At 52.3% G+C, this 20336-nt stretch overlaps 10 protein-coding genes across 10 annotated transcripts; 5 read left to right on the top strand and 5 right to left on the bottom strand.

The window, feature by feature from the left end:
* Positions 1 to 338: 338 nt before the first annotated feature.
* Positions 339 to 1250, bottom strand: LMJF_21_1770 (putative ATP synthase F1 subunit gamma protein; the record flags this gene model as incomplete). The annotated part of the gene is made up of 1 exon (XM_001683090.1): positions 339 to 1250. The coding sequence occupies one exon, from the start codon at positions 1248 to 1250 to the stop codon at positions 339 to 341; it is 912 nt and encodes a 303-aa protein (XP_001683142.1).
* A 1385-nt stretch (positions 1251 to 2635) lies between these two features.
* LMJF_21_1760 (putative centromere/microtubule binding protein cbf5) lies at positions 2636 to 3928 on the bottom strand (the record flags this gene model as incomplete). The annotated part of the gene is made up of 1 exon (XM_001683089.1): positions 2636 to 3928. The coding sequence occupies one exon, from the start codon at positions 3926 to 3928 to the stop codon at positions 2636 to 2638; it is 1293 nt and encodes a 430-aa protein (XP_001683141.1).
* Positions 3929 to 4997: 1069 nt separating this feature from the next.
* Positions 4998 to 6155, bottom strand: LMJF_21_1750 (conserved hypothetical protein; the record flags this gene model as incomplete). The annotated part of the gene is made up of 1 exon (XM_001683088.1): positions 4998 to 6155. The coding sequence occupies one exon, from the start codon at positions 6153 to 6155 to the stop codon at positions 4998 to 5000; it is 1158 nt and encodes a 385-aa protein (XP_001683140.1).
* Positions 6156 to 6731: 576 nt separating this feature from the next.
* On the bottom strand, positions 6732 to 7880 carry LMJF_21_1740 (putative RNA polymerase II; the record flags this gene model as incomplete). The annotated part of the gene is made up of 1 exon (XM_001683087.1): positions 6732 to 7880. The coding sequence occupies one exon, from the start codon at positions 7878 to 7880 to the stop codon at positions 6732 to 6734; it is 1149 nt and encodes a 382-aa protein (XP_001683139.1).
* Positions 7881 to 8389: 509 nt separating this feature from the next.
* LMJF_21_1730 (conserved hypothetical protein) lies at positions 8390 to 8905 on the bottom strand (the record flags this gene model as incomplete). The annotated part of the gene is made up of 1 exon (XM_001683086.1): positions 8390 to 8905. One exon carries the CDS (start codon positions 8903 to 8905, stop codon positions 8390 to 8392), a length of 516 nt encoding a protein of 171 aa, XP_001683138.1.
* Positions 8906 to 10507: 1602 nt separating this feature from the next.
* On the top strand, positions 10508 to 10909 carry RPL32 (60S ribosomal protein L32; the record flags this gene model as incomplete). Its single annotated transcript, XM_001683085.1, has 1 exon — positions 10508 to 10909. The coding sequence occupies one exon, from the start codon at positions 10508 to 10510 to the stop codon at positions 10907 to 10909; it is 402 nt and encodes a 133-aa protein (XP_001683137.1).
* Positions 10910 to 11328: 419 nt separating this feature from the next.
* Positions 11329 to 11802, top strand: COX6 (putative cytochrome c oxidase subunit VI; the record flags this gene model as incomplete). The annotated part of the gene is made up of 1 exon (XM_001683084.1): positions 11329 to 11802. The coding sequence occupies one exon, from the start codon at positions 11329 to 11331 to the stop codon at positions 11800 to 11802; it is 474 nt and encodes a 157-aa protein (XP_001683136.1).
* Positions 11803 to 12559: 757 nt separating this feature from the next.
* On the top strand, positions 12560 to 13255 carry LMJF_21_1700 (putative proteasome alpha 2 subunit; the record flags this gene model as incomplete). The annotated part of the gene is made up of 1 exon (XM_001683083.1): positions 12560 to 13255. The coding sequence occupies one exon, from the start codon at positions 12560 to 12562 to the stop codon at positions 13253 to 13255; it is 696 nt and encodes a 231-aa protein (XP_001683135.1).
* Positions 13256 to 13700: 445 nt separating this feature from the next.
* On the top strand, positions 13701 to 14456 carry LMJF_21_1690 (conserved hypothetical protein; the record flags this gene model as incomplete). The annotated part of the gene is made up of 1 exon (XM_001683082.1): positions 13701 to 14456. The coding sequence occupies one exon, from the start codon at positions 13701 to 13703 to the stop codon at positions 14454 to 14456; it is 756 nt and encodes a 251-aa protein (XP_001683134.1).
* A 576-nt stretch (positions 14457 to 15032) lies between these two features.
* On the top strand, positions 15033 to 16742 carry PUF3 (putative pumillio protein 3; the record flags this gene model as incomplete). Its single annotated transcript, XM_001683081.1, has 1 exon — positions 15033 to 16742. One exon carries the CDS (start codon positions 15033 to 15035, stop codon positions 16740 to 16742), a length of 1710 nt encoding a protein of 569 aa, XP_001683133.1.
* Positions 16743 to 20336: the final 3594 nt, after the last annotated feature.

The following is a 20336-nucleotide window of genomic DNA, read 5'->3' as shown; positions in this document are numbered from 1 at the left end:
CCGTATTTGTTCTCGCTCTTCCTTTCGTGAGGGGGGGGGTTAGCTCCTACCAATACGTGATGAGGCATCACGCCGATACTCTTAAGAAAACGAAAAAAAGTGCTAAATGGTACTTCTGTCGGTGTGTGTGTGGACGGAGTGGACCGTGCGAGTGTGCCTTCCCTCCCTCAAGGAGGGGGGAAAGACACACTGGTGTTACGAGAAAACTAAAGAGAAACAACCTCGACACGCGAGACTCGCTACAGCAGAGGAGACGCACTCTGCAATTCGGACGCGCGCAATTTCGGGGGAGGGGGGAGGTCCATCACTCCAGGTGCCGGAACTGCGTCGCACACCGCCTACTTCATGCGCGCGCCCTCCCAAAAGTTCGTCCGCTGCACGCCCTTCGCCGCGTTGCCCTCGAGCGACGTCATGGCTGAGATAATCTCGATCAGCGACGAAGTAATGCTGCTCTGGCGAGTCTTGTTGTACAAGGAGCTGGTCTTCTGCTGTAGCGTGCTGATGTTCGACAGCTGACCTTCCACAGCGACCAGACGCGCGGCCTGCTCCGAGAGCTCGTTCTCGCACACCGCGTTCAGGATGGCCAGGGTCGCATGGAAGTCGTAGAAGTCGCGAATCATCTGCTCGTCCTCGTTCAGCAGCGTGTTGGCAAAGAGGTAGCGACTCTTCTGGTTCTCCGTGCTGGAGGCGTCAGCCAGATCCTCCCTCCACTTCTCGTAGGAGGGGATGTTGTAGTAGCACTGCTTCTGCGAACCAGCGCTCACACAGCGGTGAAAAATGACGTGGACGCGGTCGGCCTCGGGGCACAGTTGCTGCGCGTTCTCCCAGACGTACGTGGCGTACGCGAAGTGCATCGGCTCGTGCATGTCGTTGACGATGCCCATGCGGAAGGAGGACGGGTACAGCTTCGAGAGTGACTCGATACCTCTCTTGCCGAGGGGCATGAGGTAGGCGCGGCTAGAGGCAACGCTGTCGATCACCTTCACAACGTTGCTATTGAGAGCACCGCACGAGCCACGGTTCGTCATGACGGGGATGTAGATGGCCTTAGCCTGCGGCGAGTCCCCGACAAGCTGGCCCGGCTTGCTAAAAGCCTTCTCGGTATAGCGAAGCGTGTAGTCGCGCGTCTTAATCCGCACCTGCGCCTGGCGGAACTTGGCCATCGTCACCATCTTGATCGTCTTCACAATGGAGTAGAAGCGGTTGTAGCCTTCCAGCTTCTCCTTGTAGAGACGAAGCCTGCCAGACATTTTTAAGCGGAGACGTATTCGATTCCTTTTGGTGCTTGTTGATAAGAACTGTTCACTATTCAGTGACAAGGGAGTCACTGAAGAGGAGTAGAGCCGCGGAGAGATGGAACGGAAGAGAGATGTGCAGCGGAAGGTGGGTAAAGGCGGAGGGACAAGCCAACAAGAAAAGACACAAGAACAGAGGAAAGAAAGTGTTAAAAGAGTGAAACGCATCAACTACACCACCAACCAAACGCAAACCAATGTGGACAAAAAAGGCCAACTAAGCCCTGCTTCCCCTTCCTTGCTTGGTTGCCAGTACGAGCAGCACCCAACGGAGCCCGTCTCTGCGAGGATACTAGTGACGCACCTATCTCAGAGGTCATGACGCATCTACAGCAGCATATATCAGTGGGCTCACTGTTTGAACGCCGTTGGGGTTTCGCATGGAATGCCGTGTGGCAACGGCAGCGCACTCCCTCGCGCCGGATGACAAGTCAGAGTCTCTTCAGACACTGTGCTCGTCGGTATTTGTTTTTTTGCGACTGTAGAGAGCTCCTTCACACAGTTTGCTGTTTTCATGTGTGTTTGTTTCGACAAGACCACTACGAAGATCAGCATTCGTTTGTGTGTGCAAGACATTCATCGACTTCGACGACGGTGAGGGGGAACAGAAGGGGTGGCGAAGAGACTGCACCGTCGCACGGCACACACACACACGCACACTTGCCCCCAACCACGCTCACGCACTTCATTTCGCAACGCCCACAGCCCCACTGCAGTTTTTTTCTCAGCGTTTTGCGAGGAGGACAAGGCAGTGCTTGCATTACATGGACTCCTGAGACGATCACCTAAATGTACGTTACCCGGGTGGGAGAATGCGTGGTGAAGAGCGCGTGTTTCGGTGCATCTTAAGCGACGACATGCACACATAAACCGAAAGCCCTCATTGATCCCGAGAGCGTCTCATTTTTTCCGGTGGTTTAGCCTGTTTAACGACGAGGGAGAGGAGGAAAAGTACGATCGGCGCCTCGAGAGAAAAAAAAATGCGCAGGAACACGCATACGCATACGCACACACTCAAACAGAGAGCGGTTTAGAATTAGCCTCAATTAACCTGCGCACCACAGAGAACAAAATCCGAAGACACCACAAGCATGCACAGACGTGCACACACAAACAAGTGCACACTCCTGCACAAATCAACGTTCGGCAAGCAGAAAACCCTTTTCACTCGCCGCCTTTCTTCGAGTGCTTGCAAAAGTAGCCACATCATCATCCCTTGCTTTTCTTCTCCCCCGCCTCCACATGCACACACACACACACACACACCTCATCTCACCACGCATCATCGAGGGGTGGAAAAGGCAGAGGACAGTGAACGCGGAGAAAAACCAACACGCACACTAATCATCATCAGAGTCCGGCACGCGCTGGCGCTTTACACCGCCCACCTTGGACGGAGCCTGACCGTATTGGACACCTTCTGCGTTTGTTTTCACGCCTCCGTAGTCGACGTAGAACCAGTCCGACGGGGTGTTCGACTGTGGGCGACCGTACTTGTCCAAGAGGCCGTCCTTCATCATCGAACGCTTCTTCACAGCGATCGGGCCGAGACCCCAGCGGCGCGGGTATGTGTCACGGTCCATGATCACGCGCTTGCTTCGCGCGACGATGCCGTGGTCAACGGAAGCCATTTGAGACGTGGTCATCTCCGCATACGCAAGAGCAATGGCCTCACCTTTCGTGGTCATCAGCACCACAACGTCATCGCGCTCAATGCCGTTGTCAAAGCGCGCGAGACCAGGAATCATCAGCTTCGCACCATAGCACACGGCGTTGACGGCGGAGTCCTTCACGACGATGCGCTTGTGGTTCGACAAGAGGTACTCGCATGGCAGGATGACGCGGCGCAGATATGTGTCATCCTTCTCGTTCTCGTAGAGCCACTGAGCATCCATGACATCGTGCATGGTGGACAGGTGATCGTTCTCGGTGATGACACCGGTGCGGATGCGGCGCAGCTCTTCCATGTGGCCACCAGCGCCGAGGATGAGGCCGACATGCACGCAAAGGGTACGAATGTAGGTACCGGCCTCGCAGTGCGTCTCGAACACGGCCAGGTGCCGGTGCTTGTCATACTCGATCAGTTGGTTAGAGTAGATGTTGCGAATGCGGAGCTGGCGTTTTACTGCCGCGATCAGAGGAGGACGCTGGAAACACGGACCCGTAAGCCGCTGGAGAGCCGCATCCACCTTCTTCTGGCTCACCGTATCGTGAAGGCGCAGTACACCAATGTACGTCTTACCTGCGTTTTGTTGGGACTTCACCAAGCGCGTGGCACGGTCGGTGCAGATAATTAACGCACCAGTCACTTTGGGATCGAGTGTACCGGCGTGGCCAGTCTTGTCGCACTTCAAAATGCGCTTGATCCAGGAGACAACCTCGTGAGAGCTAGGGTTGGAGGGCTTATCCATGTTGATCATGCCGTACTTGATGTACTCGGCTAAGGGGCGGCGTAGTGGTGACCAGCCGCACTCTAGTAGCGTGAAATGGGTAGAGCGGACGTTCATCTTGTCATAGTTCTTCAGCAGCAGGGGCCACTCCTCAGCGGGGAGCGCGCTGTTCGCATCCCTATCCCCAGCAGGAATGCAGAAATCCTCGCTGCGCTGAATCTCTCCAACTTTCTTCTTGCCCATTGTCAAGCCTGTAAAAGACCAGTGGTGCAACTTTCACACGAAAAGAGCAGCACAAACTGAAGGCAAATCAAGGGACAGAGTATGAAAGGTAATTGTGTGGTGACATGCGCGAGACGCCCATGCAAAGGCGACGTACGCACACAAAAATATATAGCAAACAACAAGAGGACAAGAAGATCGATGTGCAAAGTAAAGCAAGGCATATGGGATAGCTTTTTCTTCAGTCGGCGTGTCCATTCACTGCCGCACAGCATCAGTGAAACGACACTCTATCCGGAGTGTCACAGGCGCATCGCGTAGTGCGAAGCAGCCGTAGACACGCATTAGTCCAAAGCAAACTCACATGAACATGGCCTCTACCTCAAGCTCCACCGACCGCCCGCTCTGCAGGTCGCCTCACAGCCGCTCCAATCATGCCAGTCGCCAGTTCGTGCGTCCCCCTCGGGGTCACCCCTCAGGCTCCCCCACCAGTAGACAGCCTGAGGGCCGGGTGAGACGCGTCCAAGTCACGTTGGCATTTCGCCCATCACATGGGTGGCACACACGTATTCACTGTGGCAGGTCTCTCCGATGCAACGCCATCCATGACATGACCTCCAGCATCAGCAGCGATGAACCGCTCTGGCTTCCCCACGTCGTAGGCGCTTGACCCTGTCATCACCAGAAGTGGCTCTGCATTGGCAGAATATAGGGGCTGCTGGGCTCCCTCCCACACGCAGAGTGGGGGTACTGGACCCTGAGATAACACGCTGAGGTGTCTTGCATCATCAGGGCCCATGGAGTAGTGGGGGAAGAAAAACCGTCGAAGTGCACGCTTCTTCCCCTCATTCTCTTGCAGAGAAAACCACCAAGAGGGTCGCCCTGTAGTGGCATGACGTGAACACGCTAAGCGTGATGCGGAGCTCGCCGAGACGAAGGGTCCTCATTTTCCAATGAACCAAACAAAAAGAGGGGCGACGTTGGTTTTCTCCTGCTATCTTTGTGTACCTTCTACGCCTAGTGTATCTTTCTCGTTTTTGGACATGGTTGTTTTTTGTGTGTGTTGTGTTTGGAGTGAGCGGGGACATCGTCATGTCTCGTTTTTCCAAAGAACATAGCAATCGTCTCTCTCAATGTAGCCAATGTGGCACACAAATCGCGCGTCTGCTTCCTGCAGGGTAGGCCAGTGCCACAATGAATAGCACGGATGCGTGGTATGGCCCTCAATCTGGTGGCAGGCATACGCATCATAGCAATACGGATACGTGCGAGGATAAATGGGACCGTATCCAATCGTAAGCTCCTCACCCTCTTGAATATCCCGAACGCAGATGACACTCAATCGTCCGTTTTTGCGGTGCGGCTCCTGGATCCAGGCGCAGTTGCTTTTTTCGTCGACATTTGGTTCATTGATAAAGGGTGTGAAAGTAGTTTGCAGTTCTACAAACACCTCATTAAAGTAGTTGGCGCAGTTGTACTCCATCAAAGCATATTTTGGTACAGGGCGACCACACTTGGCTTGCTCACCACTCATGAAATCCAAGTATCCGGGGTAAACACCGATAATGGAGAAAGCAGGTATTTTCCGGGCCGCTACCACACCTATTCCACCACCTTTTGAGGCAACCCGCTCTTTGCGCAAGAACTGGAGCGACTGCGGGGACTGAAAATAACTTTGCACAAGAGATTTCAGCTCGCTGAGAAGAACTGCGTCATTAGAAGTGGTCTCCGCTCGCTGCAAGAGCTTTTGAATCCGCTCAACGGTAGCCGGCGGATACTCGTCGGATATTGTTAGTGCTCTCTTCGCAGCACGACGAGCATTGTCCCACTCGCTTGGCGACTGGGGAGCCAACGGTTCTTTGTAATTGACTGCCTGGCACTGGAAGCAGGCACGCATGTGCTCCACGTATGCAAGATTCGCAGGTTTCCACATGATCTGCTCCGGCGCTGCAGGTTCCGAGCAATTTTCGTGAACAGTATTACCGCAGTAGCAACAGATTTTCATGTCAGCGTTGCCTTCTGGTGAATGGCAAATAGAGCATATTTTGAAAGCGCATCGCAACTGAAGGTCAATAAACTTGGACCATACATCACCATCTGTGATTTTCTCCGCTTGCTGTTCAATATTCAGCGTCTCTTCCCAAAGTGTAATACTGTATGTGTTGTTCCACCAAAATCGCTTTGCGGACTCATCATCGATATTCAGAGACCAGTCCTCACATGCCGTAGGAACCAGCACTGGTGACATTGTAGCAAACGAGAAGAGCCCACAACTACGTCGTCGAGAATGCGGGGAATAAAAAGGGGGGAACACCTCATCTCGTCATTTTGTTTGGTTCGCGTAGAAACGTTAAGCATGCAGAGAGGTGTTCCGGGGGAAAAAGAGAAAGGGAAAAGAGAAACATAAATTGTAATTCAATGGCGACAGGACAGGCTCATTGAGTCAATGTCACCTCGAATGCAGGACTTCTTTTGTTCCCCAAAAGGCGTCACAAACACTAAGGTGGTACTGAGAGGTCAACTGCCACAGCTTAGCATTTCTGTCGACTGCTTTGTAACACGCACGACACACGGAAAAAAGGGCTGAAAAGCATCGTTCAAGCGCTAGCCGGAAACTATCCAGTGCGATAAATATGCCCGCATATTCCATCTTTCCCTCTTTCGCGATCTTTCCTGAGATGACACGGACACATTGATCCCCACAGCTCTTCCGTTGAAATAACACGATTTTTACCACGCGCTTGTGCATCAGAACAGCAGTCGTGGGTGCACAAGCGCAGCTGCCGCTAGAGTCGTGAGTCTTGTACTAGCTTAGCAGTAGGACTTACAGAAACGCGAAAAGCGAAAGTGGCTCTTTCCTCACAGCAGCGGAGCGGAACCTCTCTCTGATCTCTTCTCCTCGAAAGAAATCAACGCTTCGGCCTAGGCTATGAGGTTCAAACGGATCTCGGAGAAGGATCACTTCGTGGCCCAGAAGGTTCCAGCGCTCCCTCTCGTCAAGTTGATCTAGGAGCTGACACCATTGGTCTTTGCTCGAGAAGCGTTCTCGCGAGCGGATATCGACTACAGAAGCGTCGAAGTCAAATCCACCAGGAGTACCGTAAAAAGCGAAGAAATCAAACACATCCTTTTCCACAAGTAACATATCGGCTTCCTGCAGAGGCAAGATGGAGGCCAACTCATCAACATGGCTGATATCGCCTTCGGACTCCGCTGCAGTGGATACGATCGCATTCACTCGTTGACTAACGGCCTCCTCGTCGAAAGAGAGAGCTGTACGGCCTGTCTCCTTCATATAATGAATGTACATGATGGACAGGGCGTACGGTGAGATCCAGCCTCGCCGCGCGTTCAGTATTTGCTGCTCGCGTCCCCACTGTTTGGCGCCCAACACTCCCAACCGAAGTCGAGGATCACCTGCCATGTACTGCCTCAATAGTAGGGAGTTCTTCAGCCCGTCCAACGAGAGAGAAAGATCGAATCTGGCGCTTTCCTGGCCACTCTTACGCACGTACTGCACTATTGGCACTCTCGCACGAAAAATTCGCTGCGGGTGCAACTCGACGTCGCTGTTGCGTTTGCGAATGTGAGAGAATATGTCGGAAAGGAACTTTTCCTGGCGTTCACGGTCAATGACGCATGCGCCGCTTTGTCGCGTGCTTTCAGAGACAATCGGGAAAGAAACGATGTAATCCGCGTCGCCGTCTTTGAATGAGGTGCCAGACACAATAGAGCCATATGGCAATACAACGGGAGAAGCGCTTTTCTCCTTCTCCTTCGCACCCATATCAAGAGAAACCTCTTTGAGCAACCCTTGCAGCCACCTGCGCTGCTCTAAAATTTGTGAGTATTGCTGCTGCGACAGTATTCTGCCCGACAGCTCCGCGATCTTACTGCTCATGATAGTGCCTTGCTCAGCGTGATTACGGCGATATGTAAAAATGCGTGTCAAGAGACGCATGTTAAGATCCATAAAGAGAAGAATTGAGAGGGGAAGATAAGATGAACAGGAGAGAATGATAGCAACGCAAACGAACAAAAAGTGGCTTGCTGTTATACTGTTAGAAAAAAGGAGAGAAACTTCGCATATGCGACAGCCCGTGGAAAACCGAAGACGCACGCTACGAGTAGAACAGACTCTCACTGAAGCCAAAATTACCAAGCGCCCAAGCAGTGTCAAGAGAGGTAAGTTGCCTTGGTAGCTATTTTCCAGGTAGAACCGAGGCCAATAGCAAAAGGCACACTTTCAAAAGTTTGCTTTCCCCCCTTGTATTTGGATCTAGTGAGCTTACACTTCGCTGCAAGCAATCCGTTGTCCGCTGAGAATAATACACCTCCACCCAAAAAAAAGCAAACTCACGAGTCTATTGTCCCCTGTAGGGAACTTGGACGCGCTTAATAACAGCTACGAGAATTTTTTCTTCGTGAGGCTCCTAGTGAGCACTGTTTTGCTGGAACAGGGCAGCAGAAGGTTTCACATGATCATCGAAGAGAGTCGAGAAATGAATCGAGATCGTCATCGTCGTGCACCGCAGCAAGGAGCTCTCTTTCCGCCTCGCCGGCAAGCTGCTGAGCAGTTTTCTCACATTTTTTCTCCTCTGGCTTCTTACGGACCGAGCGCGGAATAAAAAGACGCTTGTGCTCATCATTTGTGAGCGTGCCCTTCCCAGAAAAAATATCGTCATCCGAATCTGAGTCTAGGGCCGACGGCATAGTGGCTACAACAGGTGTCTCCTCCTTTGGCTCCTTGTTTTCCGCTGCCTCGAGGTCTCGAATCATGCGATGGACAAGGCACTTGCGTTCGTTTTGCTGAGGTGCCAAAAAACGGGCTCTCTTAAGGGAGTCCAACTCGATTCGCAGTTTTCCGAGGTCCTCTTTCGATAACCGTTCCGTCCATTTTAATTGCTTTTCTTGCCTCTTCCGCTGCTGGTACTGCTCACGCGATTCTTTAAAGCCGAACTTTCGACTCTGATCCGCGGCCTCCTTCGACGTGGACATGGTCGATTGCTACGTTGGAAAAGAATTACTGTTTGTCCTTGACACCCACCAAGGGAGCGACGAAGCCGCTTTTCTCTGAGTTGCCACCGCAGGTATGTAGCGGAGAGAAAGAAGATTGTGCGCATGTAAGCAGGAGGTCGAGATGGTGCCATGAAGGTTGAAAAAAGGAGCTTGACACTGGGTCTCGAGTTTCTGTACTTGCACAGCCGAGGCGCCTCGTCTCACCGCATGCTGGGAAATCGAGATCGAAGGCTTTGATTGTTAAGTGACTCAAGAACTGCGAGGAACGAGATGCACAGAGGAAAGATTACCTGATTGTAGGCGTTCCTGCCCCCTCCTCTGGACTTTGCTGTGACACAACTGGAAAGGAGTCCGACTGCCACGCATGAGGTTATGACCAGTTCTTCCCCCCCCCCTCCCCATCCTCTGCTCATTACTTTGGAAGAGGTGCCAGTTTGCAACTCACTGTAATGAGCTGCGGCCCTCATGTGGACTCATTGCGAGACTTACTTATTCCATTTCTGCGTCTCACATGACCAACCAAGATGTTTGCCGTCCTCCTGAAGTACTTCGCACAGAACCTCAAGAAATCGGGAGGAAGCTCGTGCGCATGCTCCAGATGCTGCGAATTTATCCTTGCGAAAGCCACGATGTGGTCACGCGCGCGTCATACTAGCTATTGGTGGTGCCCCTTCCGAAGACATTGATCCCTAGAGCCAATAAACCTTTCGCCTTTCTCATCCCTGCATCTCTTTGTAGTTTTAGCTTCGACTCAGTCGCAGAATGGAGTTGCCAAAACAGCTTTGCTTCTTTTGCCGGCAGCAGGAAAAAGTTTTAAACATTGGTGACATCGAAATATGTCAGCGATGCAACACACGTTACGGTCAATTATGCCTCACCTACAAATGGAGAGTTTCCTCTTCTCTCACCCCTCTGGGTTGGGATGCTCGACTTGTTAGTCATTGCCCGAACAGCAGTGCATACCCAGATGGCGACGCACCAGTGTTCTACATTCAATGTAGCAAAGGCCACATTGTGATTACAACGGCAGTTGATAGAGTCGCGTTTTTTGCCGCTGCCAGTCGTCTTCAATTCGACACCAAGTGTCGGAAGCCGTATGCCAAGAAGGCAAAAAAGACTGCGAGAAAAAGAAGTTGAGAGGCAATCGCTGACTCGTTGTGCCCTTGCTCTTGGTTGAGTGTGCTCACATATGTTGAAGGATCGTTGGACTGCTGTTCTCCCATCCTCAGTTGTTAGCTTCGCGCCAAAAAAAAAATCGCCTCTTCGTAGATCTGCTCAAAGCACCCTAAAAAGCATTTGAGTAGGACTTTCATTGGTTCCGGACAACCATTGCTAACTGTTCCTCTAGAACGCAACAAGAGACTCTCGTTGAAGTCTCTTTCTTTCTCGCTGCGCAATCACAGCTGGCTTAAAGCGTGCCTGCGATCTTTGCATGTTTCGCGTATATACTTTATGTGAGGCTGCCTGCTCGTCTGTCGGACTGCGAATCTATATGCTCATTTGTCTCTTGCATCTCGCCTACACTTTTTTTTCGAGCTTGACCTCTCTCTTTGAGCCACTGCGGTAGTATAGCACTAAAAGATGGTCAAGCCGACTGTGTCGAAGGCTATTGTGAAGAAGCGCACGAAGCGCTTCACCCGCCATCGCTATGAGCTCTTTCCGCAGCTGAGCTCGAGCTGGCGCAAGCCGCGTGGTGAGGACTCCCCGGTCCGCCGCCGCTACAAGGGCCAGAAGGCGATGCCGAACAAGGGTTACGGTAGCGACCGCGCCACCAAGTACATCACCCCGTCCGGCTTTCGCAACTTTCCCATCAACAACGTGGAGGACCTGTACATGCTCGTGATGCAGAACCGCAAGTACGCTGGCGTCATCTCTCACACTGTTGGTGCCCGCAAGCGCAAAGCTATTGTTCGCAAGGCTATGGAGCTTGACGTGCGCCTGGCGAACGGGAACGCGAAGCTGCGCAAGATCGCTAATCAGTAGGTGACTACGAAGTGTTATTGAACTTTTCGTTTCCTTTCCTTTCACGCAGAAAAAAAATCCGTGCGCACGTATTTTTTCACTCTCCATTTATGCCGCACCCTTCTGGGGGTATGACCTTCAGCGCACACAGAAAGAGTGTGTGCTGCGCATATGTGGTCAATGTACGTGTTCCTCCTCTCTTTGCTTCTATGGAAGATTTTTATATGAGAGGACATGCGTACAGCAGCTTCCCTTATGCATATGTAGCCTTCTGAGTTCACATGTGATACTGCTCCCTGGATCTCCCTTTTACGTTTTTGTCCGAAACAACAATGACGCCCTTACATTCGCTCCACCTATTCTCGTTTCTTTCTGATATGAAAGCGCATTACTAGTTGGTTTTATCTGTGTAAAACAGTCATCGACCACGGCCACCAAAAATGCCACACGAGGACCATAAGAAGTACAGGGTGCAGCGTGAGGACTTGCCAGCAATGCCTCACTTCAGCGATTTCAACGACCCGCGCTTCTGTGGGACAACCAACAAGCAGAAGAACGGGATTCTGGCCTACTACCAGTGGCTGCATTGCATCGGCAACTGGGGTGAGGAGCACTCCATGTGCAAGAAGATGCGTTGGTATGTCGAGCGCATGATGCACGAGACGTGGCTGGAGAAGTGGGAGGAGAAGCGTGCTCTCGGCCACTTTGACCACACTGTTCTCTACGGCGTGAAGCCGTGGAAGGAGTTCGAGCCGCTTTACCAGCCGGTGAAGAAAAACCGCAAGGGTGCGTATGAATACTGGCTAGACCGCGACTTTGAGCCGCTGTACGATGTCGATGCGGCAGACTGGCGCGAGAGGGCGCCGATCCTTCACGACATGTTCGTGCTGGGCAAGAAACCTGTGTCCGAGTAAGCACTAACCATGGAGCTTTTATGATGCATAGTGCGTTTCTGTCTTCAACTAGAAGGAGTCGACTGCGAATCGATCTGTCTCTTTAGCTTTTTTCTGTCTGCGGACTGAAAGATTATCAAAATCAACGTAGGAGGTTTTTCTTTAACGCATCGAGAAAGAGTGGCTTTCCTTTTCTCGATGATTAGTCGAAGGGATTTCTTTGATTTTTGCCGTTTTCTTGGTGTTCGAGTCAAGCGAAAAAAAAGGGAACTTGATCCGAAGTGTTTATTGCATATCAAGGGGAAGAGAGCCACAACCTTTCTCAGTGAGCGAAACTGTTTCTGTTCGAAGTTAGTACAGCACTTAAATCTGCACATGACGCATCTCAATCCTCTCTGTAGCAGCAGAAATAAAACTGGATTCTCGAATTCCGGTTTACTACCCATGGGAATGAACCACACGTGGCAAGCGCGTGTTTCTGCCTCTCAATATTTTTACTTTCTTGCTTGCTCTGGCTTTCCTACTTGTGCTTTCACACTCTGAATTGCCGTAAAACAACAATCATGACGCCATCCGAACGCAACACGGCGAGCAAAAAAATGCTTTCTGTTTTATCTAGCCGGATTCTCTTTCTGTGTCGCAGAAGCCATTCTTTTACTTCCCGTGCACTCGCTTCTCTAGCATACACAGCTTGTCAAGTAAACCGTACTTTCTCGCTACACAAAGGCGGATACATCGATACTTGAAAAAAAAAACAAAAACAGTGTCGTAACTGAAAATGTCTGAGGCATTTTATGGTCTGACAACGTTTAGCCCTTCAGGAAAGCTGGTCCAGATTGAGTATGCGACGACAGCTGCCGGAAAAGGGACGACTGCGCTGGGGGTGAAGGCCACCGATGGGGTCGTCATTGCTGCGAAGAAGAAGGCTCCATCTACCCTCGTGGATGCCTCATCAATCCAGAAGGTCTTCATCTTGGATGAGCACGTTGGCTGCACCTACAGCGGCATGGGCCCAGACTGCCGTGTTCTTATCGACTCAGCTCGGAAGAACTGCCAGCAGTACAGGCTGATGTACAACGAGCCCATTCCGATCAGCCAGCTGGTGCGGAAGATCAGCGCTCTCTATCAGGAATTCACGCAGTCTGGTGGCGTCCGTCCCTTTGGATGTTCTCTTCTGGTCGCTGGGGTGGATGCTAACGGCTACCATTTGTATCAGGTGGACCCTAGCGGCACGTTCTGGGCGTGGAAGGCGACGGCGATCGGCACCGGAAGTCCGGACGCGAAGGCATTTCTAGAAAAGCGTTACACTGTGGACATGGAGCTGGAGGATGCTGTGCACACCGCATTGTTGACGCTAAAGGAGGGCTTTGATGGCCAGATGACGTCAGAAAACACTCAGGTCGGCCGTGTTGTAGGAAACCGTTTCGAAGTCCTGAGCGTCGATCAGCTGCGGGATTACCTGGACCAGATTTAGTATGGTCATGCATATAGTGTTGCATAGCGGAAAGTATATAGACTTCGGCGTCGTGCAACAAAGGGTTGTGCTGTGGAAAGTGTCTTCTATTTCAAGCGTTGTTTGTTGTCAAGCCGCCACAATCACCGTCTACTTGTGTCCTTTGCCTGACACTTAAATTGTGTTTTCGCATGTGCCACGAAGAAAAGGAGAAAAGCCTGCTTCGTGACAAGACTGCTTTGTCTTGCGAAGGTTCGAATGCTCTGTGTTTACGCATTTGAAATTCGTTCACTTCCTGCGTGTGCTGGCACCAAGCAGGTTTTCGCGCTCACCTCTCATTCACAGTCCTCTGTCGAGCTCCTCGATCACTTGATGAATCCTTCTTCTTTTTTTTCTGTTTTTCTTTCTCGATTGTTCTTCCCACCAGTACTCGTTCCCTTCGATGTAGTACGGTCTGCTGGACGCGATGGTAACCGAGACCTTTCTGCGCAAGGCTTTGTTTGCGCGCTGCGCGATTGACCTCTGCGGCAAAAAAATACTTCCGAAGGATGCGTTTGTCGCTCTTTTGACACAAGGGAAGCTGACCCCATCACAGTTTCAGATGACAGACGCCGAGGCGGTAAAGTACATCGACACTCTCAAACGCGCGAAGATGATTGTGGAAGTGGATGATTACGTGTACACCGACGTCAAGGCTGTCGTCGACGCGGTGCATCTGAAAAGCGGGCTCCCTCTTGTACCAGCAACAAGCAAAACATTCGGGAATTTGTACCACGCGTTGTGTGAATCTCTTTCCGCGTTCCACAGGCAAAGTTTACCGGCGGCAGAGAGGGCGGTGAGCCGCGAGAGAGAGTTCTGGGCGTTTACAGCACTCGGCAGCGGCACTCAGATGCTAGTACTGGCGTACTTGACGTTCCAGGTGTACGGGTGGGATGTGATGGAGCCAGTCGCCTTTTTTGTTACGACTGCAACGGCGCTGTGCTCATACGCCTACTTTCTCTACTTTCGCACTGAGCACTCGTACGAAAGCGTCGACGATAGTTTTCTGCCACACCTCCTCATGCGAGAACTTGGCGTACTGCGCGTGGACGCCGACAAGGCGATACGTGAGATGAAGGCCATGCAGGAGTTGCAGGCTGTCGTTTCGCTCGACGATGAGCGCGTTTCGAAGCTGGTTGAGGCGGCTGTCAAGAAAAAGAGTACTTGCGCATGCCACTCCTGAGCCCTGCATGGTTGGAAATATGTGTATGTGTGTATAGTTGTTTATAGTATTTGCAAGCCTCGCGTTCGTTTGAACGCCCCCCTGTGCAGTGGTGATTGCAGGTCAAAAAGAAACGTCAAATGACACAGCAGAAAAGTACCTGAAAGTTTTCAGTGGCTGCAGCTCGAAAAACGCGTCCACGACTTAATGCGGGATTCCGCACAACGAAAAAGAAGCATACTTCCCCACCTCGGCCTACAGTTAGGCTCTTGTTTTGATGCGTATGTGTTTGTGAATCATTTAGGTCTCCGTGAATGCTCCAGCTTCTAGACCTCACACCCCTCCTCGCGCATTTCTTTCTTCTCTGCTGCTTTGCGGTTTTGTTTGCCCTCTTCCCTTCGCATCTTCTGTTCCATCGATGCGGACGCAAGCCGCACCTTTACGATAGTCGACGGAGGACACGCTTGCGCCTCTCTACTCTTTTTTTTTTATCGGCGTTCGTGTTGTTCATATCTATTTTTTAAGTGTCTTTTTTTGTCATTTTATCTTAGGGTAAGCGCGCTTCGCGCGGAAACGGCAGCGTGCTCGTGATCCGAAATGGCCTGGACGGTGCACGAGGATGAGTACAGGACGGAGGGGTACGATAATCTCGAGGAGATCTTGCAGTACGTGGTGCACACGGAGGAAAGTGTGCAGCAGTCAAAGCCCACTGTAAAGTACACCAAGAGCTCGCAGGTGTTTGCGACGCCGTCTCCTCTGACTGCTGCGGAGCTGAGCTCGCCCATCAAGCATCAACTCACGAATACTGTCCCATGGCAGCCGCAGAGCCACACGCCGACCAACTCTTCCTTCCACAGCCTGGGCATTCCGTACACGTCAGCTCAGAGTCCGCAGCAGCGCCGCTGCAACAATCGCTTCAACGGCAGTTACAGTGGCCAATGCGACCGTAAACCAAAGATCATGAGCAGTAGTGAGACTTGCATCCTCTCTCCTGGAGCGAGAAAGCGGGGCATGGGTACGGGACAGATGGACCACATGATGGCCACAGAGTTGAATGAAATGCCGATGCCTGAGCTGATCACGCAGGAGGTGCTCGCCTCGAAGGACATGATGGTGGGCGGAGGCTACAGCGACTGGTCAGGGAGTGGTAGCAAGTACTTCCAGAGTGGTGCCCTCACCGCCGACAGCCTGCGAGGCAGGGTTTACGAAACCGCGAAGGATCAGCACGGTTGCCGCTATCTGCAGCGGTGGCTGGACACGAACTGCGACCCCGAGGCGTTGCAGGTGATGATGAACGAAATCATTCCGCACGTTGGGGAGCTGATGACAGACCAGTACGCGAACTTTCTCATTCAAAAGCTGTTTGACATCATGCCAGATGATGTGCGATACAAGGTCGCCATCGTGGCAGCGCCACAGATTTGCATGATTTCTCTCACGCCGCATGGCACATTTAGCGTTCAGAAGATGATCGAGACGATCTCGACGCGCGAGGAGATGGAGATCATTAGCGAGGCGCTCTGCAAGGATGTTGTTCGGCTAGTCAAGGATGCACACGGGAACCATGTGATTCAGAAAGTGCTTCAGCGCTTCGACTTTGACGACAAGGAGTACATCTACAGGGCAGTGGCGACGGACTGCGTGTCGATTGCTAAGAACAAGCAGGGTTGCTGCGTGCTGCAGCGGTGCCTCGAACACGCGTCACCGCGGCAAAAGGCTGCCCTTGTGGATCAAGTGCTGGCTTGCTGTTTGCAAATTGTCCAGGATCCATTTGGCAACTACGTCCTCCAGTACGTGCTGGAGGAGCACGACAGCAAGATAAACGACACCATTGCCCTTGCTTTTTTGCCCCACCTGGTGCAGCTATCTATGAACAAGTTCAGCTCCAACGTGATGGAGAAGGTGCTGCGCGGTGCCTCGGGGCCAGTGCAAGTAATGTACATGGAGGAGATGTGCAACCCGGAGATTATCTCTCACCTCATTCAAGACGACTACGGCAATTATGTTCTGCAGACAGCGCTCACGATAAACGCGCCGGTGCAGGCAGCGCAACTCGTGAACGTCATTCGCCCTTTTATGCCGTTGATCAGGAATGCACCGTACGCGAAGAAAATGGAGGGCAAGATGGAGAATGTTGCACGAAAGGTCGAGTGCAACCACTTCCACGCGCCCCGAGACTGCGAGGTCGACGCTCGTCAAGGGAGCAGCGGGGGCAGCCCGCACGGCAAGTTCGACCGCTCCCCCAACCACGGACGGCATTACGTAGGTGGTACAGATCAGCAGCAGCCTTATAATCATCCCACATGATGGCGGACACCGTAGTGTTGTTCTCGGTGCTGAAGGCCCGATGTGAGCGACGGAAGCGAAAGCGTCGTCTTCACGTGCACGTTCGAGCGTCTTAAAGCGCTGCTGGGATCTTCACCACCATGGAGCTCACTGCCCCCCTCCCCCAAACAAAACGCGAAGCGACTGAAGGAGGCACGCAATAGTCAATCGAGTGGCACTGGTCATGACGGCCGCGCGCCTTGAGTATTCTCGGAGGTGCTCCCTCCCTCTCCGCATGACTTCTTGCCACTGAGGGGTGAGCAAGAGGCGTGGAAACGAAAAAAAGGCGGGGAAACAACGATAGCGTAAGCCGCCTCCTGTCCATGCGAGAGGTGGCAGAGTTCGGGGTAAGTGATAACGGGGCGTTTGCACACCTTGTGCGTTTAAATGTGCGTAAATATGTGTACGTGGAAGTCATCAGCGACGTATTCTGTTTCGCCTTCTTTTTCGGTGGACGACTTTCGTTTTGTTTGGCTCAGTTTCACGTGATATCGCCCCTTCGCTCGTGGTGTCTCCCCTCTCTTTTACCCTGATGATGCGAGACACCTCAGCGTGGTATCTCAGGGTCCAGTACCCCCACTCTGCGTGTGGGAGGGAGCCCAGCAGCCCCTATATTCTGCCAATGCAGAGCCACTTCTGGTGATGACAGGGTCAAGCGCCTACGACGTGGGGAAGCCAGAGCGGTTCATCGCTGCTGATGCTGGAGGTCATGTCATGGATGGCGTTGCATCGGAGAGACCTGCCACAGTGAATACGTGTGTGCCACCCATGTGATGGGCGAAATGCCAACGTGACTTGGACGCGTCTCACCCGGCCCTCAGGCTGTCTACTGGTGGGGGAGCCTGAGGGGTGACCCCGAGGGGGACGCACGAACTGGCGACTGGCATGATTGGAGCGGCTGTGAGGCGACCTGCAGAGCGGGCGGTCGGTGGAGCTTGAGGTAGAGGCCATGTTCATGTGAGTTTGCTTTGGACTAATGCGTGTCTACGGCTGCTTCGCACTACGCGATGCGCCTGTGACGGGCAGAGTAGCGTCGAGGTGAAGTCATGCTCTATGATAGAATAGACACGTTGGCAAAACATTTCTTTTTTATCACTGTATAGTGTGTACATTCTTGTTTTGAAGGAGACTCAGACATGTGCGTCTCGTGTGTGTGTGTGTGTGTGTGTGTGCATGCGCCAATCTACTGATTATCTGTCTTTTTATTTTGGTATTTTCGTTGCTTTATTTATGCCATGCAGTCGCATGGAATAGAATGAGGTGAAGAAGGGAGGACGGAGAGATCGAGCGGAAATGAGGAAGGAGTTCCACGGCATCAACGCACCTTCGCCGTATTCGTGTCTGCCCTCTCTTTTAGCTTCTTAAGTCTATGCTGCAGCGTCTGGCTGTTTCGCCCTCGCCCCACTCGAGCTCTCTCCCTCACTTGCTTTCAGAGACGCACACTGACACGCGTGTGCGCGTGTTTTGTTCACGCGCTTTTTCTTTTTTGTGGTGATGCGTGCCTCCTACAGACCCACGCAGACAGCGGCACACGCCGTGCGCAGAGAGCGAATTCGTGTGTTGCTGTGTATGTGTCGGAGGCCATCACACGCAACCTTAGGTTGCGCGGAGTCTTTGTTGAGCGGTCTGCATTACCTTGCGTGCCCCTTTATGAGTGTGAATGCTCAAGAAGTCACTCTCTCTGTGTTTTCTATTGCGTAAGCAGAGACACAGACAGAAATACACATAAACACATACAAGCGCGCGCACACACACACACACACACACACTCGTGCCCATACAGAAACCCACTTTCTTTTTTTATTTGCGTTCTCCTCTCTCATTTCCGCCTTTTTCGTTGCTACTCGATCAGAGTTTTTTTGTTGTTGTTGCCAGCAATGGGTGTGAGAGTGTAGGCGGGTGGGATAAAGGAGGGAAAGAGCGGGGTGACCAGCACGAGCGGTGCATCGCGCCGCGTCTGGGTGAGTCTTTCACAATACCTCCCACTCCACCAGCAGCCCCTTTTGCTAAATGGTGAATCTACACCACCTCGTCTGATTCTCACTTTTGCGACTCTGCTCCTGCTGCGCACATCTGACTCGCGTTGCAGTCTATTTGATTGCCCCTCCCTCGTCTGTCGCTGTCACAGCTGCGACGCAATCAATTCCCCTCGAACGTGGTAGGGGTTGTGGTTGTGGTTGTGGTGTAGGTATTTGTGTGCGTTGGAATCATCGCTATGCGCACAAAATGACACGCTGAGGAGAACACAACGGCAGGGAAAAGAGAGCACACACACATACAACATCGAAATCTGATTTGATTCTCAAGGAGCACGACACTGCAACAGAAACTGCGCTCCCCCTTCCCTGCCGCAGGTGAGGAAGAGACAACGGGTAGGTGAAGCTGCGGGGATGGGCTGGGGGACAGACAGATGATGGCTTGAACGAGAACCGAAGGCCAGGCGCAGGATTCGCTCTCGCACAAAAAAGACAAGGAGAAAGGAAGACGACGTCCAGACGTAGCGACAGAGAGAGCAGAGGCAAGTAAGTTAAGGAGCAGGAGCGACTGAAGACGGTGTCCGATGCCTGGAGTCTTGCGCATATTGGTGAGCGTTGCTCATGCTACGGCGTGCTGAACATGAGCAACCCTTCACATACACATACGTCTAAATTTCTTGGAGTGAGCTGCTTTCTCTCGAGCCCCTTCAGACAACCCTCGGATTACTCACTTCATGATACCAGCTCCGCTGTCTTTTCTTTTTTTTTTATCTCTTCTTCTGCCTTATCTAAACAGCTTTACTTTTCTCTCTTTCCATGCGTTTCTCTCTGTCCCTCCCCCTCCCTTTCTACCAGACTTTACATCTGCACTTGTTCGCAAGTCTGCGCCACTGACAGTTTTGTGCGCGCGCCCGTGCACGACATGCGACGACGCATACATGAAGCCATGATGGGCTGTGTCGATCCCGCTCCTCTATTTCCGTCCTTCTTGATCTCATTGTGTTGAGGGGGGGATACGGTGCATGTCCTTCGTATTTTTTTCTCTTTTCAGATTGTTGTTGCATACGCTTGCACCCCCCGCCGCCCCGTTTTGGGACGTTTTCTTCATTTTTTTTCTGTTTTGTTTCTCATTTCGAGAGCCGCTGTGCACGACGCACGCTGGCGTACTTTGGTGCCGCGCACGTGCTCCCCTCCGAACTCCTCGAGGTATGTCCTTTGCTGTGTGCGTCCTTCTTTTTAAGTTCTGTTTTGTTTGTTGTCCTTCCCGTCCTCCTCCTCCTCGCTTTTTCCGCTCCCGTCCGTTTCTTCCGTTCGCTCTCTCGAGACAGTGCTCTACTGTGGGCTGCTCGTCTGGTTGAGCGGAGTATGGCCCATGCCGCATCGGGCAGTCGAGCTGTTATGTGCAGCAGCAGCAGCAGCAGCAGCGAGTGGCGAGGTCGACATTGAAGGGCAGTGAAGGAAGAAGGTAAATGGCGATGCCTCCAAGTAGAATACGACAGGTTAAGAGAACGACGAGGGAAGGAGGGAGGGTGGGGGAAAGAGGGATTCTCTGATGCGTAAGGCCACCTACCCTGTACATTTTTTGGTTTTCGTGTTTCTG

Source organism: Leishmania major, chromosome 21 (genome assembly GCF_000002725.2).
Source record: "Leishmania major strain Friedlin complete genome, chromosome 21".
In the NCBI taxonomy this organism is placed as follows: Eukaryota; Euglenozoa; class Kinetoplastea; order Trypanosomatida; family Trypanosomatidae; genus Leishmania; species Leishmania major.
The sequence above is the reverse complement of the archived record's forward strand: the minus strand, read 5'-3'. Positions and strand labels throughout refer to the sequence as shown.